The 21,841-nt window shown below is 45.1% G+C and overlaps 2 protein-coding genes across 3 annotated transcripts in view; both read right to left on the bottom strand.

Annotated features, from left to right (window-relative positions):
• Positions 1-21,841, bottom strand: part of LOC127051789 (uncharacterized) — a 434,435-nt gene that overhangs the window by 113,443 nt on the left and 299,151 nt on the right. The window lies entirely within an intron of this gene.
• RRAS2 (RAS related 2) overlaps positions 1-21,841 on the bottom strand; it is a 93,417-nt gene that overhangs the window by 16,508 nt on the left and 55,068 nt on the right. For both annotated transcript variants that reach the window (XM_050954568.1, XM_050954569.1), the window contains 3 exons: positions 8,217-8,304; positions 7,227-7,329; positions 2,459-2,567 (listed from right to left, as the gene is read on the bottom strand). In XM_050954568.1, coding sequence (XP_050810525.1) covers positions 2,459-2,567; positions 7,227-7,329; positions 8,217-8,304 — 300 coding nt within the window. The remainder of the gene's footprint in view (positions 1-2,458; positions 2,568-7,226; positions 7,330-8,216; positions 8,305-21,841) is intronic.

Genomic DNA, 21,841 nt, shown 5'->3' with positions numbered 1-21,841 from the left:
AAGGATCCAGTAATACTGCTGAAATCTCATTACTTACCTCACAGGAGCATTTTGTGGTTTAATGTTTGTATATCCCTTTGTAACTCATAGTATTTTTTTCCTTCATCATGTGGCCAATGTGGACATTATATTTGTGAAACACACGACCCTATAGATCTGTGGCATGTGTACACCAGTGTTTAACTGCATTAGCAGGTGACCATAAAGTCCTTTTTGCAATAGGTCAATATGTTACAGGGCTTGTCTTCCCTCGCACGCTCTCCATCAATTAAAATAAAAACACTGTGGTTTTGATTTCAGCAATGCATTATGGAACAGCAGCTAAAAAGTGTAATTGTGTTATTTCTTACAGAACTGTCATTGATTAATTAGATTCTCAGAACTCTGTCTCTGCATAGCATTTCAATAGTACCCACTGTATGAAGATGCAGGAAAAAAGCACAACCAAAACTAATGAACTTTTTATTTTAAGACCTTGAAATATTGATAGTAGCAAAGCAAAGCCTGATTTGGTAAGCCACAAGTCAAAGATACTAAGGCTAAAATGAATAAAGATATTATCAAATACACAAAGCTGTCAGTGGCAAGGGTCCACACTAGTATCTACAATCAATTAACAAAATCAAACCATTTTATGTGAACCATCAGCAAGTTTTTATGGCAGCAAAGATTACTTTGCAAATATAACCAGAACAACTGAGGCACTGATGTCTGCCTGAGTGTACAGAACATGAAATAATAGGTCTGTGGAGCATGAAGTGCCCTTCCATCTAAATAGATACTACTTCAGACACCAGTGGTGTTACTCTTAAATATCAACATTGTTAACCATTTTATGTGAACCACAGTGTTCAGCTGTAACAAACTCTGAATATAAAATAGCACAAAGTGCCTATAGACATGAGAGATTAGGAATTCTCTGCCACCAAAACAAAGAGGTGACATTTTGAAGGTTTATGGAAGTGGTTTCAAACCTTTAAAGCCCTCAAAGTGATAGAAGAGTTTATAGTTTCATAGATTTTTATAGCCAGAAGGGACTATGATCTAGCTTTTTTAATTTTTTGCTACAAGTTGCACCTCATTTCTAGCCTGAATTTGTCTCGCTTCAGCTTCAAACTGTGGAAAATTCTGGTACATTTTTCTGCTAGATTGAAGAGCTGTCTACTATTAGAAATCTTTTCCCCAAATAGGAGCTTATAGACATTGATCAAGTCACCTCCTAAACTTCTCTGATAAACTAAGTAGATTGAGCTTCAGTCTCTCACCTTAAAGCATGGTTTCCAAACCCAAAGACATTCCTGAGCCCTTTCCAGTGTTTCTACATCCTTTTTAAATCATCAACACCAGAACCGAACACAGTATTACAGTAATGGTCTCGCTAATACGTATACAAAAATACCACCTCCTCCCCTGACTCCAACTTGATATTTCTCTGCTTACATATCCAAGGATTGCATTCACTCTGTCACCTAAAGAACTGCATAGGGAGTTCATGTTCATCTGATTATCTACCATTACCTTAAGTTCTTTTCAGTGTCACTACATTTCAAGATGTTGTATTATGGTCATTCTTTGGTCCTAAATGTATGACCTTGCATTTGGCTGCATTAAAACACATGCTGTCCCAATAAACCTCTTATCAAGGGATCCAGTTTGGTCTGTATACAGTTAACCTATCCCTGTTATTTACCCTCCCATTAATTTTTGGAGTCATCTGCAAATTAACAGCAATGATTTTATATATTCTTCCACACCAATAGTAAAATATTGAATAGCACTGGGACAAGAATAGATACCTCTATGACCCCACTAGAAAACATCTGATAACTGCTCCCGTTTATAATGACTTTTCCACAATTTATCAGTTAGACAGTTTTCAATCCATTTAATATGGGCTACATTAATTCTGTTGCATACCTCCAGACTTCAAAGCATACAATTGGCTGCATAATCTGCTTTATATGTGTATAACTCAGTTATACACAAAAATTTCTGTTGCTTTTACAATAAGAAGTGCACTCTGAGTAAAACTTTTAGAGTAAGCACTACACCTTTTAGTGATAGAATTTTATGCTTGGCACAAGCCAATTTGATGAGTAATATATATTACAGAAAATTTTTAAGAGTAAGAGAATTACACATACTTATAACTTAGATCTCTCAATAAATTTAGCCTCAGCCTCACGTCCAAGAGTCAAGATGATAAGCTGCTGTATCAACAGTAAAATATTTTGATCCAGAAAAGTTCTCCCTAAAGAGAAACGTTAAGAACCTCAACTATAGCAGTTGCCAAATTTCCTGCATTTCTTTTCCATTGTGATTAATACAAATATTTTATGAAAAAGTCATTTGCTCCAGTTACTAATTTTAAAATTTGAAGTTAATCTTCTCACAACCATTTCTACAAAAGCCATAACAAAGAATTAGGATTCTTGATATACAAAATGCCAAGATTTACCTGTCTTTGATGATCCAGATCTGCTTTGTTACCAACTAGAATCATAGGAAATTCATCACGGTCTTTCACTCTAAGTATCTGCCTTTGAAACTTGTAGATTTCTTCAAAACTGAAAAGAAAGTATGGAAGATTTACATGTACTTGTTCATGGGTTCTTGATCTATGGCAGAGGTCGGCAACCTTTCAGAAGCGGTGTGCTGAGTCTTCATTTATTCACTCTAATTTAAGGTTTCACGTGCCGGTAATACATTTTAACATTTTTTAGAAGGTCTCTCTCTAAGTCTATATATTATGTAACTAAACTAGTGTTGTATTGTAAAACAAACAAGGTTTTCAAAATGTTTAAGAAGTTTCATTTAAAATGAAATTAAAATGTTGATCTTACGCTGCCGGCCCGCTCAGCCCGCTGCTGCTCTGGGGTTCTGTTCACCTAGGCCAGCAGTGGGCTGAGCGAGGCCTGCGGCCGGGACCCTGGCTGGCAAGGGTCCATCAGCCAGAACCCCAGACCAGCAGCGGACTGTGCGGGGCCAGCCGCCAGGACCCAGAGGGCTGGGGGCAGGCTGGAGTCGGGGCTGGGGGCGTCAGAGCAGAGGAGGGGGCTAGGTATGGGTGGGGGGGCCAGAGTCAGGGCTAGGGTTGGGGGGAGGGGATGAAGGAGTCAAGCAGAGGGCTGGGTGTGTATGAGGGAGGTACAGGACTCAGGGCCGGGGCCTGGGGGGTGTACGGGGCTCAGCGTAGACAGCAGAGTGAGTGAGTGAGTGTGTGTGTGTGCGCGCACGCGGGGGGGGAGGGCTGGGTGACTGCCCCCCTAAGGACTCCCAACCCTGCTGCTCCTTGTCCCCTGACTACCCCCTCCTGGGACACCTGCCTCCAACTGTCCCCCAGGACCCCACCCTTATCTAAGCCTCCCTGTTCCTTGTCCCCAGACTGGACCCAACCCCCTACCTGTCCCCTGACTGCCCCGACCCTTATCCACACCTCCATCCCCAGATCCCCAGGACTCCCATGCCCCATCCAACCGCTCCCCACCCCCTTACAGGACCCCCAGAACTCCCAACTCATCCAACCCCCACACACACCCTGCCTGCCCCAACCCCTCTCCACACCCCTGCCTCCTGACAGGACCCCCAGAACTCCCAACTCATACAACTCCCCCAGCTCCTTGTCCTGACCACCCCCTCTACAGACCCCCCACCTTAACTGCCCCACCCCAGGACCCTCCTTGCTCCCGGTCCCCTGACCCCTATCCACCCACTGCCCGCTCACAAACCCCGGGACTCCCATGCCCCATCCAACTCCCCCTGCTCCCTGACTGGCCCCTCCAGAGACCCCCACCCCTAATCACCCCCCCGGGATTCCCCCTATCCAACCCACCCTGCTCCCTGTCCCATGACTGCCCCCACCCCTTATCCAACACCCCCAACCTTGGGCCCTTTACCTTGAGGCTCCAGGCAGAACCAGACATGCTGCCCCGCGGGAGAGCACAGCCCCAGCCCTCAGAGCATGGCAGCAGTAGGGCTCCAGTTCAGCAGGGAGCGTGTCTGCCTCCCTGTGGAGCCAAATGCTGCCTCGCAGGAGCACGCAGACCCAATCTCCAGAGCGCTGCGCGCAGCAGCAGAGCTCCAGGGGAGGGGAGAAGGCCAAGGAAGGGGCCAGCAGCTTGCTGCGCTCGGCCCAGCACTCCGGCCTGGGAGCGCTGACCCCACGGCTTGCCCTGTTGGGAGAGTGGGGCCATTTGCCCACCCCATGTGCACGGCTATGCTTCTGCTCCCTGCCCCCGCGAGGGGAGCAGAGGGCAGAGGAGAGTAGGCTGGGCTGGGCAGGATTTTTAATGGCACGCTGGAGTCCTGGCAGGCTCCAGCATGCCATTAAAAATTGGCACGCGTGCCGTATTTGGCACACGTGCCATAGGTTGCCGACCCCTGATCTATGGGGTCATGAAAAATTGGAGTGGGATTACAACCACCCTCCATGTTTATGGATGAAGACGGGATGGCAGGTTTGTAGAAATTCTGGTGGTGTCCAGAACCTGCCCCCGTCCAAACTCTGCCCCATCACCTGCCTAAGGCTCTGGGAGGGAGTTTGGATGGGAGAGGAGGTCTGGGGCGCAGGCCCTAGGCAGGGGCAAGGGATTGGGGTGCAGGCTCTGGGAGGGAGTTTGGGGATGGGAGGTGGTGCAGGGGTGAGGGCTGTGGCTGCAGATGAGGGGTTTGGGGTGTGGGAGGGGCTCCGGGCGGGGGCACAGGGTTGGAGTACAGGGGGATGAGGGTTCTGGCTGGGACTGGGGATAAGGTGTTCGGGGTATTGGAGGGTCTCTGGTCTAGGGTAGAGGGCGTGGCAGGGGAGTGAAAGCTCTGGCTGAGGATGTTGGCTCTGGGGTGGGGCAGGGCTGGGGATGATTTGGGGGTCCAGGCAGGCTGCTTCGGGACAGTGGCCAGAGAGGACTCCCCCAGCCTTTTCCCTGAAGCAACCTCTGTAGGAGGAGCCCCCTTTCCCACCCCCCCAGCAGCACACTCACCCCCACCACTGTCACTGCAGGTGCTCCTAGAGCCCCTCAGGTCCAGGAATCTCCCTCACCGCCCCCATGGTGGGTGCTGGGGGGTGCTGCTCCCCTGCTGTTGCCCCTGACTGTAGTCTCATTGGGGGTGAGGGATGGGGCTGCCTCCTTGCCCAGCATGGGGCAGGAGCGGTGACTATGGGCGCGTAGGGGGAGGTGCTGCTGGAGGTTCCACCGGAAAAGGGACGGGTCTGAGGTGGAAGGACAGGCTCAGAGTTGGTTTGTCCTGGCAGTGAAGTTGGGGGGCACTAGGACCCCGTGGCAGCAGTTGCTGCAGGGAGGCAGCATGGAGCTACACAGAAGAGACAGACTCTTTGCTCCGGGGCCATGGAAAGATGAGCAGGGACTGGGAGACATTCGGGGGAGGTGCAGGGGGTGCAGCAGATGGGGCCAGGGGGAGACAAACAACCCCAAATATTGGTGGAGCTGGGCTCCTGGGCTCTGAGTATTGTTAGTGCCCAGGCACCACGTGGGAATACAACTTGCCTATGGACAAAGAGACAGGATTGTAAGTGTCCTAAAATAAAATATTGTTTCATCCTAGGTCACTATGGCTCCATGATTAGGGAACCACTGAGCTAGTTCATCCATTTAAAATTATTCTTAACACAAATCAGTAATGTGTCATCTATAGGACCTATTCTGGTCTTTTAGAAAGTTGCAGTGGAGCATGCCCTGCTTAGCCTAAGGATATGGTTCATGCAACTTTACAGTTGTCTATTTTCTTCATTGAACGGCAACTCAATATTAGTATCAGCTATGTGCATACATAAGTTGGAAAAGGCACTTCCACTTAAGACAACAGAAGGTTGTGTTTAGGCAGCAAGAGTCTTTTGCCAGTTTCCATATGGCTAGGAAGGATACCGATTTTATTCTTGCACTCAAAGCATAGAGGACAATTTTTTAAAAAAATTCAAATATGATTCAGGCTCTTAATTTTAGGCAACCAGGTTTGAAATTACCAGCCAAAAATACACTGTATCCATTCCATACAAGACTATGGAGGCCAAAATTTCAGATAGCATCCAAGAAAGCCAATTGGTCTTCCCAACAAAGCCTCTACAGCTTTTTCTAATGTTTTAAACCTTTGCTTTTAATTATAAAAACCCATCAAGTTGGGGATAATCCTAATGCCCAGGAATAGAAGAAAAGTGGAAGTGCTATCCAAGTAAATTAAACTGTCAGGTTTGCTGCCTGCCAGAAAAGGACAGCAGCAAGCCTAGTAACACCAGGCACAGCAACACTGAGCTGGCAGAGTTAAGGGTGCCCAGAGGGGCTAAGCAGTGAAGCAAAGAGAATAGAGCTGCCTTAGGGAAAAGGGAAGGAGAAAGGGCTGACCAAAACAAAAAGCTACCAGTGCACTCAGTGAAGGACACCAAGCATAGATGTTACATGCTCTTACCAAGAACTGCTCAATAAGCCTGGCATGACATACCGAGCCAGCTTTAAAAGTTCAATTTAATATTTGGGGGAGGTATTTTGTTCCTGACGCATTTGGTTCCCTGCCCCCACTCTTGTTTTCCTATTTATAGTTTAAAGTCACTTATAGCATTGGGTAGGTGCTTTAATGAAACTGAAATAAAATGTAGACCAGTGGTTCTTAACCAAGGGCACATGTGCCTCTGAGGGTACGCAGAGGTCTTCCAGGAGGCGCATCAACTCATCTACATATTTGTCTCATTTTACAAGCAGTTACGTGATAAAGCACTAACAAAGTAAGTACAAACTGAAATTTCATACAGTGACTTGTTTATACTGCTCTATATCAATGTTTCTCAAGTGAGGGGGGGCGTGATTTATTTTATAATCATATGGTAAAAATGAGAAAGTACGCAATTTTTCAGTAACAGTGTCAGCTGTGACACTTCAGTATTTTTGTGTCTGTTTTCGTAAGCAAGTAATTTTTAAGTAAGGTGAAATTTGGGGTACACAAGACAAAATCAGCCTCCTGAAAGGGACACAAGTAGTCTGGAAAGGTTGAGAACCATTGAATAGACAATTAACAGTTGAATTTTGTCTAGCCATATTACCCCAACTCCCTCTAACACAATTTGAGGGAATATTAGCTAGCCACTTAAAACCAGGAAGCATTGGCATCAGCTTGTGTCTGCAACAAAGGACCACGTGGTTATTCTAGCAGAAACTGACTTAGCAAACAAAGTTATCAGATGGAGTAGTAGCACCTGGTCTCATAATTGATTTCAGGCTTACCTTCCTCTATCAGTGACTGAGAAGACAAGGAGAAAGCCCTCCCCAGTCCTCATATACTGTTCTCGCATAGCTCCAAATTCTTCTTGTCCTGCTGTATCCAGAACTAAACAGAAGAAAAAACTAGTTACTATACTTCATGCTCCTAGTTTGTGAAACTTTTCCTCCTGAAATAGTTGGAGCACAGCAGCTTCTTTTTTAAAAGGCATGTTATTTTACAAATTATGACCTTCCCCAGCATATGGAAAATGACTTCTGTAGTTTTTCTTCCAATGAAGATATATTGCAAAATTCTTACTCCTGGAACTTAAGATGCTGGTGGGACTCCTAACTCAAGGTTTTTTGACTTCAGGGCAGTGACCCCGTCATAGGCATTAAGTCTGGCACGAACCAGACCTGAACAAACAGTGGTCTCCCTTTGACCAGTTCATGCCAGGCAAAAATAGCTATTGTGCATACCTAGATGGGAGTCTTACATTGATTGTTAACAAAAGGGGTCTCACTGGAATATTTGGAGGGCAGCATTTACACTCTGCACGGGTGGCAAACATGACAGCCATTAAATTGTATCCCAGAACCACTACTCAGAAGAGTTAAGGAAGAAGTTCTGGTAGTCTTGTACTCAGAACATAAGGCCCAAGAATAAGGCTCCTAATGCAGAGGATATCTCTAGAGAATAGAAGCTGCAGATGCTCAGCATCTCTAAAAATAGAGATGCTATTTATTTAGTTGCAGACACATTATTTACATTAGGCATTTAGGCTTAGTGTCACTTTAAAGAAAGTTTTAAGTTTGATTAGCTCTTTGATAGTCAATGAATATGCAATTAAGACTAGAGCACAAGTTTTTAATCAGGTAGTCATGAAAGCATCATAAATCAAAATACATAGCACAATACAATTTCAGCCAGTACCATCCTCTTAAAATTCAAGTTCAAACAGTTACAGACCATTTAAATATCAATATTTAATTATGCTTTAAAAAAATACTTACTGTCCAAACGTGCTGCTTTCTCATCTATCACACACTGTTTGGTGTAGGAGTCTTCAATTGTCGGATCATAATCTGTGACAAAGTATGACTGCAGAAAAACAGAATTTATGTATGTGCACAAGACACATACATACAATACACTGTTTAATGCAGTAAGTTAAATATTTCTCGTCTATCAAACTGTTTTCCGCAGAGTTATTTTCGGAACTCAAAAAATGATATAAACTCAGAAGTATTTCATCCAAATTAGACTAGACAATACATCTAAAACGGTTAAGTATCATTTGGCAATCTCTGGTAATGGCTTGATATGGACGTGGGCAAACAGCATATCAGAGGGAACACTTGTTATGAATCATGGATACATGTCATTAATGTGATAATACATATTAACCCCCATTCTTTTGGGGAGGACATTTATAACTTATCTAAATATTCGCTGGAGGAATTAGCATTTACACTATTACTCTATCTCAGTCAAATCACATGAGTTTTAGCTGGTTTTCTAGATAAATATTCCAAAATTGTACAAGTATTTTAGACAGTTTCATTGCCCCTTCAGACAACACATCAGTGCTTTTATAGTTTTGCTATGCCAGTCCTACATCACCATTGTTGAAGTTTAAAAATAAACTCTGCATCATTTTTGGAATTTAAAAAGTCAATTGATTGTTTGTGCATCAGTGGACAAGCACCTATTTGAGTATGCAAATCAATTCTATTGTTTAAGTGAAAAGTAAATTCTTTAAGCACTTCACAGCCTCTTTTACTTGCCACCTAGAAGCTGAATGAACCTGTAGATTACACAAAACAGTCATTTAGAACAACAATGGGGAATAGTCCCTTGTTTACTTCTGGATTCACAGGCCTTGGCTACACTGGAGAGTTGCAGGGCTGGTGGTGGCTTTACAGCGCTGCAACTTACTAACCGTAAACACTTGCAAGGCACATACAGCGCTGTATCTCCCTGGCTACAGCGCTGCTTGTACTCCACTTCTGCCTGGGGAATAACGACTGCAGCACTGGTGATGCAGCGCTGTGCCGCCAGTGTGGCCACCAAAAGGGCTGTTATTTGCCTCCAGAAGTATTTGGAGGTATCCCAGAATGCCTGCTCAGCCACTCTGCTCATCAGTTCAAACTCTACTGCCCTAGCCTCAGGTGATCTGCCCTTTAAATGCCCCGTGGAATTTTAAAAATCCCCTTCCTGTTTGCTCAGCCAGGTGTGGAGTGCAATCAGTGAATCTTTCCAGGTGACCATGCCTCCAAGCACCAAACGAGCCCCAGTATGGAGCAATGGCGAGTTGCTGGACCTCATCAGTGTTAGCGGGAGGAAGCTGTGCAGTCACAGCTGTGCTCCAGCCATAGGAATTACGATACATATGGGCAGATATCAAGGGCCATGCTGGAAAGGGGCCATGACCAGGACGCGGTGCAGTGCAAGATTAAAGTGAAGGAGCTGCAGAGTGCCTACTGCAAAGCCCATGAGGGAAACTGCCACTCTGGTGCCGCCTCCATGACCTGCCGTTTTTACAAAGAGCTGGATGCGATACTTGGGGGTGACCCCACCACCAATCCGAGGACCACAATGGACACTTCAGAGCGGGGGGAGAGGTGGAGGAGGAGGAGGAGGAGGAAACTGAGAATGGGAGTACTGGGGTGGGGGGAGAAACCCTGGAGTCCCAGGAGGCATGCAGCCAGGAGCTCTTCTCAAGCCAGGAGGAAGGTAGCCAGTCGCAGCAGTTGGTACTTGGTGAAGGACAAGCAGAGGAGCGGGTTCCCGGTAAGCGGCTTTTATTTTCAGGATGGAAATGATTCAGGAAAGGAGGGAGGGTTAGGGCTGCATGCATGCATGCCTAGATGTGGAATAGCCCATTGATGTGGTCTATCACGTCGCAGTAATCGGCCTCAGTAATCTCTTCAAAAGTTTCAGCCAGAGCATGGGCAATGCGCCTGCGCAAGTTTATAGGGAGTGCCACTGTGGTCCTTGTCCCAGTTAGGCTAACGCGTACACGCCACTGTGCCGCGAGGGGTTGGGGGACCATTGCTGCACACAGGCAAGCTGCATAGGGGCCAGGGCGAAATCCGCATTGCTGTAGAAGACCCTCCCGCTTTTCCCAGGTGACCCACAGCAGCGAGATATCTTCCAGGATTAACTCCTGTGGAAAATGTTGGGAGAGTGTTCAGTGTAAGTGCCCCCTGCAGCTGTTTGCTTTCCCCAATGCACAGAAACCCCAGCACAGCCCTGAAGCAATCAGTCCCCCTTACTCACCATTTCAGGGCTCCTGTGGGTTATGTGCACTCTCTTTGGTATGGGAAAATTATGCTAAAGTGAAGACTAAACTCCTTCACTGTGTGGGAATAAACTGTCTGAGATATAAACAATGCTGCCTCTGTTAACTGTTGCCTTTTTTTCCTTTCCATAAGCGACCTTGAGTTCTCAGCTGCCCATGTTAACAGCAGCTCAAAGACTCCAAAACCTGCGGAAAAAGCCACGAAAAAGCAAAGATGACCTGCTACAAACAGTTATGGCCAGAGAGAATAAAAAACTGCAGGACTGGAGGGAAAGGGAAAGCAGGATCTGCCAGAGAAACGCAGCAGCCAGGAAGAAAAGCACAAAGCAGCTGATAAGCATCCTGGCGCGCCAAGCGAACTCTATCCAAGCGCTCGTAGCCATGCAGGGAGAGCACTACAGCATCGCTCCCCCACCCCAAAGCTCTTTCCCTTGTGTCCCAATGTCAGCTCCAAACCCCCTTCCCCAGCATCCAGGTTCTTACCTCCACCAGCTGTCTCCAACACCTGTACGTTCACCAACCAGATCTGAGAACTATGACCCTTACCCTCTGCACTCAACCCCCATCACCATGCAGTATAGGCATCCTGAAGTGCAGCAGTCATTGCACAGCACTTCAGACAGGACATATTCAAACCTGTGACTGTACAGTTCCCCACCACACACCCCTGTCCTTTTAGGTTCCCAAAATGTTGTGTATCTGTCAATAAAGTTATTTTCTTTTCAATAAATGAATTCTTGGCTTTGAAAACAAACAGTCTTTATTATTGCAGAAAGTCAAAGATACTTTAGCCCAGGAAAGAAACTGGCACTGCAAATCAGCTTAGGAAAAACAGATTCCTACTAACATTGTAACCACTGCACTTCACTCCCGTGCAAGGCACCAAACATTACTGTTGGTTTTCAGCCTCAAATTCCTCCCTCAAGGCATCCCTAATCCTTGAAGCCCTATGCTGGGCCTCTCTAGTAGCCCTGCTCTCTGGCTGTGCAAATTCAGCCTAGAGGCGTTGAACCTCAGAGGTCCATGCCTGACTGAATGTTTCACCCTTCCCTTCACAAATATTATGGAGGGTACAGCACGCGGATATAACCGCAGGGATGCTGCTTTCCCCCAAGTCTAGCTTCCCATACAGAGATCGCCACCGCCCTTTTAAAAGGCCAAAAACACACTCCACAGTCATTTGGCACCGGCTCAGTCTGTAGTCGAACCAGTCCTTGCTCTTGTCTCACTCCAGAGCTTTCCCTACACAGCTGTAAGAAGACAGCTGTAACTCCCAGCGCTGCAGACCTCCAAGTGTAGCCAAGGCCATAGACACTATAGGCAACATCTTTTTCTTTTAACCCCATAATTCAAACAAAACTAAATCTAAAAGTATATTATTAGAACAAGCCCTCCAAATATAACTTTGTCAGCATGAAAGCTACAAGTATTTCACTTATACATCAGCATAAGAAAGTTGTAGTTAAAATGCAAACCATCTAAAAGCCTAGACAGTCATACTTTTATACAACTCACTAAGGCTACACTTAAGAGTTACAGCGCTGATGGTGGCTTTATAGCGCTGTAACTCACCCCTCGTCCACACTGGCAAGGCACATACAGCGCTGTATCTCCCTGGCTATAGCGCTGCTTGTACTCCACCTCGACGAGAGGAATAAAGAGAATAGCGCTGCTGCTGCATCGCTGGGGTGCCAGTGTAAACAGAGAATAATCTTAGTATGCTTTAGCTGACCTCCGGAAGCTTCCCATAATCCTTTTAAGTAAAGATTACTCTCTTTGTTTTGTTGTGATGCCTCTCTATTTTGTTGTGAACTCTGGGCTCCCAAAGCTGCTTATCAAAAACACAAACACAGCTAGTGTTTGCTGTGAATGAGCAGAGGCAGGCAGGGTGCTCCCTTTCACAGCTAGTGTTTGCTTGAAGAGAGGGAGAGGGAGGGGGTTTGAGGAGAGAAGCAGCACGGCGTGCGGGAGGAGGGGTCTGTTTCAGCATGGCTGCTTATCTGGTCTGTGAGGAAAAAAACAAATAGCTGTTTGCTTTCAGTGAGCGAGAGGAGTGAGGGAGGGGGTCGGAACTTGCAAGGCAGCTGCTGACATGTCAGCTCCAAAAATCCACTCTCCGCCCACTCCCACACACTCCCTGTCACACTCCACTCCACACCCGTCTTTTGAAAAGCACATTGCAGCCACTTGAACACTGAGATAGTTGCCCATAATGCACCGCTCCCAATGCCGCTGCAGATGTGGCCACGACAGTGCACTGGTAGCTGTCAGTGTGGCCAGACTGCAGCACATTCCCTACTCAGCTGTACGAAGGCAGGTTTAACTCCCAGCACTGTACAGCTGCAAGTGTAGCCATACCCTAACTTTCTCCACATCACCACAGAATCTGCAACATCTACATTGCAAAAAACCTGCAGCACGAGACTGTCAATTGACCTGGACTCTATGGGGCTAAACCAAAACAGTGTCAATGTTTCCACTCTGGTCGAAACCTAAGCTCTGAAACCTGCTTAGGGGGAAGGGTTTGAAGTAAGTGCTATGGGGCTAGGCCCATTTCCCTTGCTAGATAATTCAAGAGGAATGAGCCAGCTGTGTGTGTGCACGTGTGTGTCTTGCTGACAGAAGTAAGCCCAGCCATCCCATGTGGTTATAGGGAATACTAAAAAGGAGAAGAGAAGACATATTAAGCACTAGAATTACAAGTATCTGTAACTAACAGATCACAGAATCTGCAAAAACAAAGCAGATTGTACCATGGAAGGACAGCTACTAAAAGAAAGCCATTAAAAATATTTTGACTTGGCATCTTACCAACCAATTATAAGTTAGAAACCAGAATTTCACTTGCAGTTTAACTGTTTTGAGTGTGTTGTATATTCTAGTCCAATTGTCATCCTACATTCACATAAATCCCTAAAGAATATAATTTTCCTTTGCCATAGTAACAGTAAGGCCATTCTTTCCATTCTTCTGAAGCTCCAATTCAAGGCAGCGTTGCTATGCAATCACGGCCACTTCCTCAGTTTATACTACTTCCCGCTCTTCTAATGTATAAAAGCAATGTTATCATGGTCCCTAGAGAAAGTCAGATATATTTAAATTTGCAACTACTGCTACAATTGTCTGATAGTTTATCACAAGAGTAAGGAAATCAGAAACATACAAGAAAATGATTTTAACTACCCAGAGATCAGCATATGCATTGTAATTTGATCACTTTTCACTGTAGATATCAACTATCCATTGAAATATATCCACCGCAGTTCTGTCACCTCCACATTCTGAACAGGGGCAATAAAGTAATTCCAAGTGGAATTGCCTCCTAACGAGTACAATAAAACTATTGAATCCCCTTCCACATGCATATATCCCTTTTTAATCCCTTAAATTTAAGGAAGCTATCAAATTCAAATTCATTCTGCTCTATTTTAAGGTCTCAGGTAGTTTTGCCTCCCTATCATCTTCTCATTTCTTCCCAATCCTTTCACATTACTTTAGTTTCTCTCCTGTTTTCACTTTGTTCCTTTTGTCATGCTGCTCTATACAATTCAAGCCATCTCCAATAAGCACCTTTGTTCTCTCCTCCCTAGGGAGAAATATTCAAAAGCACCTGCATCACTTAAGAGACCAAGTCTATCAAAAGTCAACGGAACTTAAGACACTTGGGGTCTGGAATAAAGTTTTCCATTCATCCAACAATAAATCATTCCTTCTTTCTTCCTCCTCCACCAAATCTCATCACTCTTCCATTCCTGAACTATTGGGCTGTGTCTAGATTTCACAGCCTAAAATAATGCACTCTCTTCAGGGCAGGGAAAACTTACTAAACTTGGAATGACAAATTATGTTTAAGTTGTATGTACGTCGCTCAACGGACATTTCCAAAACTTTACCATACACAATCACTCACAAGTTTCTAGCTCCATCTCCTCTCATCCTTCTGCTCTGGATATTAGCAATGTCTGTCCCTCCCCGTGGACAAAGCATCAAGCTATGTCACCTACTAGTGCCTCATGAACATACAGGAAAGTCATATTGGCACATCCAAATAATTAAGATCTTATATAATCAATTATGAGCAGTCTAAAAAAGGATATTCATTTAAGGAGGTTAAATAAAGAGGAGGAATATGGAAACAGACTGCCAGATTCAAAATGCATGAAGAGTTTACCGTGTTCATTTCCTTGTTGATCTGCCAAAAGACTTCACATCATATTGTTACCCTGTACTTGGCTATGTCCCTCAGAAGGTGCAACTACATCAAACTGTGTAATGGTATTATGTCCATTTTGGACTTAGCTACAAAGATAAAAATGAGTGACCTATGCAAGGTTTACATACACCCATAAGAGAGACAGCTAACATATTAACCAGCGACAACTCTGTTTTATAATACAGTACTTAGAATTATTTATCAGTATTCCTGTATGCTCCACTTATAGCTATGGTTGCCCGCACTTTTTCATTTGAGAAGGTCATTTTCAGAGGTTTATAAACTTTGAAACATGCTGTCAGCACATGCAAACAACATTTTTGGAGCATAACTGCCAAATTTTGGTGGACTTCGAAGGAGGCAGCAAAAGGTACATCTGACACAAACGCAGCCCCCTTCCCAAATTTGAGTCCCTGACCAGAATCCAGGAGTTGCAAGAGCTAGTCAACAAAATGGTGGTAAGAATTTTTAACACAGGCAAACTGATACTCATTTCCCCCTAACCTGTTTCAACTGAAAATTTTAAAATAAGTCAAATCTCAGGCAGACGCCAGGCAAGGAAAATTTCAGCCATAATTGTTAAAGGTTTGACAGAACTACAAGCCAATTGAAAACTGGGTCTTACAACATTGCCATTAGGCAACCTTAACTGTAGGCACCACCTTCAGCTCCACCTATAAGTACAGCGTTTTAGCACGTCACCAACTGTATTCACCACTATACAATCTCTTTTGTATATTTGGAGTAGTTTCTACCTCCAAAGTCGTCTGACTCAGTTAAGATAAATGTTGGATCATATGCTGAACAAGTACATACTAGTTTCTTTAGAAACCAGCAGCCTAGCAAAAGCATCTTGTGCAATATATTAGTATCAAGCCACTTGTGAAGTGTTATTTACCATGTGTGACTATATGCACTCTGAGTTCCTTTGAAACTAATGGATCAGTATACAATACATTCTGTACCTGCTAATCTACTTAGTAAAGTCATGAATATTAGTTGCCACTAATACAACACTGATTAACACACAAATAACCAGAGCTCTTGCAAAAAAAAAAAAAAAAAAAAAAAAAAAAAAAGCTATGCAATCTCTCCAGTCTAAGCTGTTTGTCAAATTAAGCAAAAAGTATGCTATATCCTGCCCGCACAAATGAAATAAACACATTTCAAACAAAGTAACAGATTCATCATAGTTTCAAAAACAGGAAGTTGCAACATAATTATATCAAAAGTCTGCAAGAATAGAAAGTTGGTATTTTTACTTTGCATACATTAAAATGTTCCTAGTTTTGAGCACTTTCATGATGTCAAGATATTTAGAGCATTTGACAGAAACATCCCCTATATAATCAAGTCTGCCACATCTATAGTTTCCACACCACAAATTCATGCGAGGCCATAAAAATATGATAGTACCAAAACTGTTTCAGCTTTGTACTTTGCAAAAGCCAGGAAAGTTTTCAGAAGTGGGTATTCAATTTTAGGACTATGACAGTGAGAAAAGCCTAGTTGGACTACATACTGGGAAATAAGTTTTAAGAAAAAAAGGAAAAAATTTAAAAAAACACAACATTTTTAGATGTAACTTTACTCTGTGAATAAATTACTGGCTTGTCATTTAGTCAAATATGTTAATATAAAAATGAATACCTCCAACATATACTGTAATTTAAAGCCAGTATTACAATTTATATCCATAAAGCAGGGTAAAAGAAGAAATATTTTAAAGAGTTAAACAGAAAAAAATGAGTCAGATCAGAGTCAAGTCTGAAAGGAGCTTCCAAGAGTTTCTAAAGACATAAAAGATTAATATTTAGAGGATTTTGTATTATAAGTATTTTCTTCCCTCTTTCAGGAGATGGTCTTTTCCCCCCACACACAGCTCAAAAACTATCAGAGTTTGTAGTTAACATTATACCATTAGATGCCTGTCAGATTCTGAAACAAAAGCTTGACACTTGAGTGGAAGCTCACAATTCAAGTCAGCATTTTAAACAACATACTGTTCAGTACTGAGCTCAAAGAAATAAAAGCACATGAAAATATAGGTCAGCTTACCTGTAAATTGGGATATCTCCAAACTACGTTTTGTCTAGATTATGGAAGTTTGCACATGTATAGCTATATCAATATAGTTTAACAGCATATATTTCCCTAATTTAGGCACAGTCTTACTTTCTCTTACTTAAGAGGCACTCTTTTTAGCAGTAAAATTTAAAATAGGAGCTGCTAATTCCCTGAAAAGATGCATCACAGCACTATCAACATATAGCAAGCCTGGTTCACAAGTTTCCAAACTGAATTATTTGGAGAACTTGAAAGCAAATAGGATAGGTGGCTGGGCAAAATGGATCTCCTCAGATTAGTTACTTAAGTAACCAAAGTAGTCCTCCCTCTTGCTCTCTTCACATTTGAGTTTACAGAATCTCTGTAGGAATCTGAAGCATGGTGTGATGTCAAGACTGACGTTTATAGTAAAAGAATGTGATCCATCATAAAGCAGAAGTACTAAGGCACACAACAGTACAAGGCAGCAGCATCTTTGAAGTAGAGAACATAAGAAGCCATTGTTAAAGCAGTAGCTAAGGAATTTTTACAAAAGCAGATCCAGTATAGGAGGCATTAATCCTGAAATAAAATTCTCCTCACTCTTCTCTCAGATAAAGAAAGAGTAAAGAAATCACCACTGTTGAGCTACAGAGTAAGGAAAGCATTTTGGAGGTGAAGGAAATATAGTGTATAAACAAATCAATCATTCTCAGCACCATGTTTGCTGAAAGTTTTGGAGGAAGGCAGCGTGGGCTTGGGGGAGGTATTCTCCAACTCAGAACTGTACCTGGAAGAGATCAAAGTCTCAGGCCTTGTCTACATCTAAAACTTAAGCCAGCTAGCTACATTATTCAGGGCTGTGAAAAATTTCTACACCTTATGCAACGTAGTTAGGTTGACCTAACCTTCACTATAGGTGCAGCTAGGTCGATGGAAGAACTCTGTCAACCTAGTTACTGCCTCTCAGAGAGGTGGATTACCTACACTGACGGAAAAAACCTTTGTTGACGTAGGAAGCATTTACACTATAGCAATATAGCTGCAGCCCTGTAGCTGTGACACTATAGCGCAGACGTGCCCTTAGATTTTTTTGCCTTCATTACAAAAAACCTCACTTTCTTTGTTAATGTCTCAGTGTTGACTAATCAATGTTCTATGCTCCAGGAGATAGTTGAAAAGGGATAAAAGATTTCTTCACTTCACACCTTAAGACTTCTTTAGTGCAGAAACTGCACAAGGCAATAGGAAAATGAATGAAAAGAGGTTACAACCCTCCACTGAGAAAAAGTAGCTGAGAGAGACTAATTTGAAAGAAAACAGGTAACTTAAACAACCTGAGTGGCGTCCACACCTCTTGCAAGAGGAACTGCTCGTGAGAGGGGTCTCTGAAGAGGGATAGGGTTGCAGGGCGGAGTTGAAATAAATTGGAATTGGTACCCATACTCCACCATGCGTAGGACCCAGCGATCTGAAATTAACTAGGACCACACAGGGAGGAAGTAGGAGAGACGGTTGGAGAAGGGAGGAGAGGGATTCTGGCCTGTAACTGGTACGCCGCCCTCAGCCGCACCTTCAAAAGTTCGTCTTTGGTCCTGGTGGTGGTTTCAAGGGACCTTGATTTTGGCCCCCTTGAGGTCCTGATGGTCATCTGCGACCACCTCGGCCGTGCCGCCTGCCAAAGTCCTGTCTTTGTCTAGGCACAGAGTATGGGAGGTGAGGCTGGGGACAGAAAGGCCTGCGTTGGGTCACCGGTGTATGCATGCTGAGAGAGAGCATTATGACCCTGTTGTCCTTCAGGCTTTGCAGCCTGGGGTCAGGTCTTTTCTGAGAAGAGGCCTTTCCCATCAAATGGCAAGTCCTGAATGGTATACTGCAGCTCCAGTGGGAGGCTTGAAACCTGAAGCCATGAGATGCGCCTCATGGCAACACCCGAGGCCAGAGTCCTGGCTGCTGAATCTGCTGCATCCAATGAGGCCTGGAGGGAAGTTCTGGCCACCTTTTTCCCTTCCTCCAAGAGGGCAACGAACTCTTGGTGGGAATCCTGAGGGAGAAGCTCCGTAAATTTACTCACTGCCACCCAGGTGTTATAATTATAGCAGCTAAGCAAGGCTTGTTGATTTGCCACCCGGAGCTATAGGGCACCTGCCGAGTACACTTTGCAGCCGAGTAAGTCCATTCACCTAGCTTCCTTCGATTTCGGGGCTGGTGCCTGCTGGCCATGGCGTTCCCTCTCACTAACAGACTGGACGACTAGTGAGCAGGGAGAAGGATGGACATACAAGTATTCGTACCCTTTAGAGGGCACCATATATTTACGCTCGACTCCCCTGGCCGCAGGAGGGGTAGGAGGCTCGAGACTGCCATATAGTGTCGTCATTGGCCTGGATGGTCCAAATAAACGGTAGGGCCACTCTAGTGGGGGCATCCGCCGATAGAGGACCTGGTAGTGGACATTCTATCTCTGGGACCTCCTCCATCTGGAGGTTCATATTGAGTGCTACCCTCCTTAGGAGGTCCTGATGGGCTCTCAGGTCGATTGGAGGAGGGCCCGAGGAGGATACTCCTGCCACCGCCTCATCTGGAGAAGAGGAAGAGGAGATGCCGGCGACGAGCGGGTCCTGTGTGGCCTCTTGCTCTTGGGCGACCTCCTGTTCCAGTGGAACCTGGGAGTCTGGTGGGTGAACTGGAGCTTCCTCCGCAGCAGTCAGAGGGGGACGGCTAACCGTCGCCTCTAGCACTTGGTGCTTTGATGAGACAGAGCAGGACGGAACTACTGGTACACCCAAGGTGTCCAGAAAGACCACTGATGGGGTCCTTGGTCCTAGGCCTCTTGGAAGATGATAGTGGGCACATCAGAATCGCAGTCCTGTGCATAAGAGCTGTCCACGTGGGACGACACTGATGCATGTCTGGCTGGCCATGGAGGGGCTGAGAAGCCCTGGGCTGAGTCTCTGCCTCTAGCGGACCTTGCTCTACTCGGCACCGGGGACCGGTACCGGGAACGAGACCGCGACCGGAGTGGTGCCGGCAGGTCGACCAAGATCTCGAGGCTCGACGTCGGGAACGGCTACAGGAGTCATGGGGCCTGAAGCGGTGCCGGGAGCTGGAACGGTGCCGAGAGTAGCAGGCCGGCGAACGGGATACTGAACGGTGCCACGAGTGCAACCGGTACAGAGAACAGTGTTGGGACTGCGAGCAATGTCAGGAGCGGGAGCGCCAAGGAGACCTAGAACCTCTGCAGGACCGCGATTGTGAACGGTGCTGCTCTGTTGTGTGGGGAGAGGATGGTCTTATCAAGGCAGGCTTGCCGATAGACTATTACCTGCACTGGTGGTGCCGGGGGTTGAGGCAGTGTCGACTCTGTCATGGCAATCAGATCCCTCGCCGTTGAGAATGTCTCAGGCGTGGATGGAACAGCAAGCTCAACCACGGCTCGTGCTGGGGAGCTGACAGACACCGGACTCGACGGCCCTTGTGGGACCGGAATCGACGGTGCCGACGTCGTTGGTGCCGTGGCAGGTGTCAGTGCCGGGCAATCTGACTTAGACAAGCTCTCTACCTGCGGTGCAGGTGACACGGAAGAAGCAGGAGTCTTAGGCTCTCCCGACCTCGGGGAGAGGGAGTGGTGCCGAGTCGACTTCGGTGCCAGCAACAGCTGGTGCCGAGAGGCCTTGGCAGTACATGCCGAGGAGGCCCTTCTGCCCACCGACTGACCAGCGCTCGGTGCCAAAGGCGGAGGGGTAAAAGCCACCTCCATGAGGAGCTGCTTTAGCTGAAAATCCCGCTCCTTTTTTGTTCTCGGCTTAAAAGCCTTGCAAATGTGACACTTACCTGTCAGGTGAGATTTCCCGAGGCACTTAAGGCAGGAGTCGTGTGGATCTCCTGTCGGCATCGGCTTATGACAGGCCAGGCAAGATTTGAAACCCGGTGAACCAGGCATGGGCCCCGGCACCGGGTGCGGGGAAGGGGCTAATCCGCGAACTCCTCTTAACTATACACTAACTATGAATGATAAAAATTAACTAAAACTATATAACTTTGAAGTATATACACAAAAAAATAAACTAGAGAACTACGAGTAGCTAGGGAGGTGGAGGTCAGTAAAACCGCACTCCACTGTTCCAATGACTGGCATAGGCGGTAAGAAGGAACTGAGGGGCGGATGGGTTAGCAGAGGTATATATTCGGTGCCACTCCAGGGAGCGCCCAAGCCGATCCACCGAGTGTTGCTAGGGTAAAAATCTTCCGACAAACGTGCAACCGGCCCGCGCGCACCTAATTGGAATGGATATGAGCAAGCACTCGAAGGAGAAGTCAATTTTTCTTTAAGATTCTTCAGTACAGACACCTATAATGGATATGCAGTAAACGCTCACATTTTTTGGTGTTAGAAAAGTGAAAGAAACTGCCACTTTGATGCATTACTTAGTGTTACAGACAAAGCAGTTGAATCTGTGACTGTTCTGCACAAAATCATGACAGCCTATACTGCAATTCGGTTGTTAAAAAAAAGCACACCAACAGCTACCTTCACAAAAGCAATTTTAGATTTCAATCAGGGAAAAAAGGAGTCCGCCATGATGGTTAACTAGAATGAAGCTACTACAATTTAAAAGCAAGAACCCTAGGTAAGTTCAAAATATAACTATAAAAGCCAGGAGTATGGTTTACAAATAGTTACAGAAAATTAAGACCAGTAATTAATAGCTCTTCTGTTCTTAACTATTTCCAGAACTAAAATTAATTCAGAACTACCAATGTGCTATTCAAGCTTTTATTGATGCAACAGAACCAATGTTACAGCTCTTTAACACCACCTCACCTATCCCTCTAGTCTTCCACTGTTCACTTGGAGCTTGTAAACAAATATGAAGGAAAACATGCTATGGAAGAAGCCACCAATTGCCCCCTGCATAAACTCTGTTAACATTATTGAAAACCCTCTCCAACATATATGAGAGATTCTGAATTTATGAACCAGAGAAGCAGTGATATTACACAATAGGTTTTTTCCTGCACCCTGAGGTCCCACCAATATAGAATCTCACAAGCCGTAAGTTCTATCTAACGAA

This window comes from Gopherus flavomarginatus, chromosome 5 (genome assembly GCF_025201925.1).
Source record: "Gopherus flavomarginatus isolate rGopFla2 chromosome 5, rGopFla2.mat.asm, whole genome shotgun sequence".
Classification (NCBI taxonomy): Eukaryota; Metazoa; Chordata; order Testudines; family Testudinidae; genus Gopherus; species Gopherus flavomarginatus.
This window is presented reverse-complemented; position numbering and strand designations above follow the sequence as displayed.